Raw genomic sequence first — 4,164 nt, 5'->3', positions numbered from 1 at the left:
CTTTGTGTTAAGGTGCCCACTTTAGTCATTAGAAAAGGTGATAGGTGGGGTGGCCTCGCCCCCCACTCGCTGGGGTGTTCGTGTGAGTCCCTCCTGGTCCTCAGGGACCCCAGAGTGTCAGTGTGGACCTGGCTGCTGCGCTTGGGGAGCCCCTCCCATGGGCCCAGCCTTCCTGGCTCCTGGCTGCCTGGGCAGGCCTCCTGCACGGGGGCTCGCGTGGGGTTGCGGCCCCACCAACCTGCCCGCTTCGGCCGGGGGCTGTGGCAGCTGGGGGTGGTCAAGGCCGAGCTGAGCTGTGGCTGGCTGCATCGACTATTCAGCACACTGAGCCGGTGCCCTCTGGGCTGGGCCTGGGCTCCAGGGATGCAGCAGGGCTGGTCTTCCCTTGAGCAGCCTGTGGCCTGGGCTGAGTGCTCAGGTGACTCGTGTTGCTTCTGATGAAGTCAGACCCTGCAAGAAATGTAAAGAAGGTTGTCCGCCTCCCAACCACGGCGCCAGTTTGGTGTGTGTGGCGGGGAGGTGGGGAATAGTGTACACACAGGCAACATGCACACACACACACACACATGCAATTACTTTTATTATTTTCACTTCACTGACGTATTTCCATGCCAGAAACCTCATTATCTGTAATAACTATAGCTTTATAATTATATCGTAATTTATCGTAATTAGCCCTCTGAACATTCAAGTGGCTGCCAGTGTTTTCTAACTACAAACAATATGACAGTAAATGTCTTCTAGATATACCCTTAGGCACTTGGGTGAACGTTCTAGAAGGAGGTGTTGGAGGAACACTTAGCTGGGCATTGCCAGACTGCCTTCCAAAGCACATTTGACTGTTGACGTCCTCAGCAGTATATGAAGTGCCCATTTCTCCACCTTCATTGCCGTTGCCAGCGGTTATCTAGTTTTCTTAAGCTCAACCAACCCAACACGTGAAAAGAAAGTTTTACTTTTTTCGTCACTAATGGTATTAAGAATCTTTCCATGTGTTACTTTTTTTTTTTAAGGTCACTTATTTAAGTATCAGTGAATTGGCTGTTTGCATCCTTGGCCTGTTTTTCTAAGGGAATGTTCATCTTTTTATGCCACAAGCTCTTAACTGTAAAAGTTAACAGGGCCCTAGGGGAGGTGCATAATGCCACGGGCATATCAGAGGGCGCATCCAGCTTGGTACATAAGGGAGGACTTCTTGAAGGAGGTGGTGGTCATCTGGTGAGATTTCCTATTGGAAATGTTATATTTGCTCAGCACGTGGATCGCTTCCTTTCTAGAATAAGAATGGAACAGTTGATGTCCATCACGCAGGAGGAGACGGAGAACCTGCGGCGCCGCGAGATTGCCTGTGAGTCCTGGGGTAGGGCGGGGTCCTGGGAGCAGAGGGGACAGCCATCCCATCCCCCTGTTGGTCACATTTAGGGGGTGCTGGGGAGTTGCCCCTCAAGACGGTCCATCAAATCCTGTCGTGGAGCATGGGCTCTGGGGTCAGGTTAGACTTGGATTAAAAAATCCTAGCTCAGGCACATAGCCATATGACCTAAGGGACATTACTGATCCCTGACTTTCCCGAGCCTCAGTTTTCATATCTGTAAAATGGGGAAGAAGGTAATAATCTGCCTCGTCAGGTCATTACGAGGGTCCGATAAGATCGTGTTGGCGCAGAGCGAGCATTTCATAAATGATGGCTGTCAGGGCTGCTCGCCTTGAGAGCTGCGGCAGCCCCTCTCGTGGTCCTAGGAGCTCGCCTTCCTGCTGCTCCCCGAGGGGTCCCAGGGTGCTTCACCGTCCACACAAGCGAGGGCAGTGGGTGCCACGCCATTCTTCAGAGCCTGAGCGATAAGATGGGATGTCTGTGCACTCTCAGCCCAGGTTCATCACGTGCCCGGTGGTGGACCGGCACGTCCCGTACACCGTCTCATCCCACTCCTGCCCCGTGAGGTGTCATATTGTTAATTTCCCAATTTGAAGGTCACTGTCGTCCACCAGTTATAGAGAAGCATTGTGTTTGTATTGCCAGATGGATGTTTATCAAATAGCTGATTGGAAATAGGCTTAGTGTTAGGGGGCTTTTGTTTTCACCTTTTCAAACTTCCCTATTACTTAGCTTAAAAAAAAAAAAGCGTGTATTGTTTTTATAACTGAAAAAGGTCAACAAAAGTAATGAAAAGGCAGTAACCTAGAGTGGTGGAGGGCATGTGGTGTCAGGCTGTCCCGTGTGCTGCCAGAGGGAGTATGAATTGGCTGGATCTTTCTGGAGGGCAGAAAGGGTAACTCGTGTGTATATTATTCATGACCTTAAACCTGTGCACTTCTAAGAGTTATTCTAGGAAATGATCAAATAGTGAGATGTGCCCAAAGATGTCTGAGCAGGGATATTTGTAGAAGTACCATTTGATAATCACAAGAAGACTTTGGATGCAATGAAACGGAGGATTATCTTAAAACTTCGGTCATCCACGGGCTTCCCTTGTGGCTCAGCTGGTAAAGAATCCACCTGCAATGCGGGAGACCTGGGTTCAATCCCTAGGTTCGGAAGATCCCCTGGAGAAAGGAAAGGCTACACACTCCAGCATTCTGGCCTGGAGAATTCCAGGGACTGTATAGTCCATGGGGTCACAAAAACGTTGGACACGACTCAGCAACTTTCACTTTCACTTTTCGGTCATCCATGCACCATAGCGCTCCGTAGCTATTAACACAGCTGTGTTGATATAGGGATGCATTCATGAAAGGTGAGAAAGGAGGTGTATTTAATGTGATAAGCATTTTAATTTTCTTGTGTTATGGTGAAATATACAAAGCATAAAACTTCCCATTGTAACCACTTGTAAACGAATAGTTCTGTGGCATTCATAGCTCTGATGGCGCATTATTCACCATCACCACCATCAGAACCTTTTCATCATCCCAAGGTGAAACTGTACACCTACTAAATAGGGACTCCCCATCCCGCCCTTCCCCAGACCCGTAGAGTCACCACTCCACTTTCAGTCTGCTTTCTGTCTCTCTGAATTTGGCTGCTCTCGGCCATGTGCAAGTGGAATCATACAGCATGTGTCTTTTCGTGATTAGTTTCTTTCACATAACGTCCTCAGAGTTCATCCGTGTCGAAGCTTATGTCAGAATTTCCTTCATTTTTAAGACTGAACCATTACAACGTATGGATAGAGCACATTAAAAAAAATGATATTTATGGCCGTGCTGGGTCTTCGTTGCTGCGAGGGTGTCCTTCTAGCTGTGGCGAGCGAGGGCTGCTCTCGGGTAGCGGCGCACGGGCTTCTCACTGTGGTGGCCTCTCGTTGCCGAGCACGGGCTCTAGGTGTTGCAGGCTCGGTAACCGTGGCACACGGGCGTAGTTGCTGATGACGTGTGGCGTCCTCCTGGACCAGAGATCGAACCCTTGTCCCCTGTGTTGGCAGGAGCATTCTTTCCACTGGCCCGCCAGGGAAGTCCCTGGACCGCGTTTTGCTTTTTCATTCATCCATCAATGGGCGCTTGGGCTGTGTCTACCTTTTTTCGCCTGTTGTGATCAATGTTGCTATGAACATGGGTATACAAATATTCAGGTCCCTGCTTTTAATTCTTTCATTAAAATTTTTTTAAATCCATTAATATACATTAAAAATTGACCAGAAGATATATCAATATTTCTGGGTGACAAGACTGTAGAAGACTATGTGTGTTCAGTCTCTTACAACTCATCAGCCTTTTAAGCTGAAGTTACTTCTATAATTAAAAAAAAAGATTTTTTTTCCAAGGGTGACTGTCAGGTGGGTGACCAGCTGACCCCATAGGCCACCAGGAGCGGCCGCTCAGCCCTGCCCCTCCCTGCGCCCCCCACCCCCAACGTGTTTCTTCAGCCGCCATGCAGCAGATGCTGACTGAAAGCTGTAAGAGCCGGCTCATCCAGATGGCCTACGAGTCTCAGAGGCAGAACTTGGTCCAGCAGGCCTGTTCCAGGTAAGATAAAGAAGGGGCTTCCCGAGTGAGGAAGTTGGGGGAGCTGGCTCAGAGCTGTGGAGTGAGCGTTGGCAGGAATCCCCTGCCATGCGTGGGCCACCCCACCCCGGGCCAGGTCCTCAGCAGTAAGTGACTGCTGGTCTGTGTGGCTTTTCTCGCTGGACCCTCAGGAAGGAGCAGCAGCCAGGGGCAGAGCCTGGG

The 4,164-nt window shown here is 49.8% G+C and overlaps 1 protein-coding gene across 3 annotated transcripts in view; it reads left to right on the top strand.

Annotated features, from left to right (window-relative positions):
* The window catches only part of LRSAM1 (leucine rich repeat and sterile alpha motif containing 1), a 35,244-nt gene that overhangs the window by 17,700 nt on the left and 13,380 nt on the right, over window positions 1-4,164 (top strand). For all 3 annotated transcript variants that reach the window (XM_010856917.1, XM_010856915.1, XM_010856916.1), the window contains exons 16-17: window positions 1,278-1,348; window positions 3,864-3,963. In XM_010856917.1, the coding sequence (XP_010855219.1) occupies window positions 1,278-1,348; window positions 3,864-3,963 (171 nt within the window). The remainder of the gene's footprint in view (window positions 1-1,277; window positions 1,349-3,863; window positions 3,964-4,164) is intronic.

Source organism: Bison bison, unplaced genomic scaffold (genome assembly GCF_000754665.1).
Source record: "Bison bison bison isolate TAMUID 2011002044 unplaced genomic scaffold, Bison_UMD1.0 scf7180017864375, whole genome shotgun sequence".
Lineage (NCBI taxonomy): Eukaryota > Metazoa > Chordata > Mammalia > Artiodactyla > Bovidae > Bison > Bison bison.
This window is presented reverse-complemented; position numbering and strand designations above follow the sequence as displayed.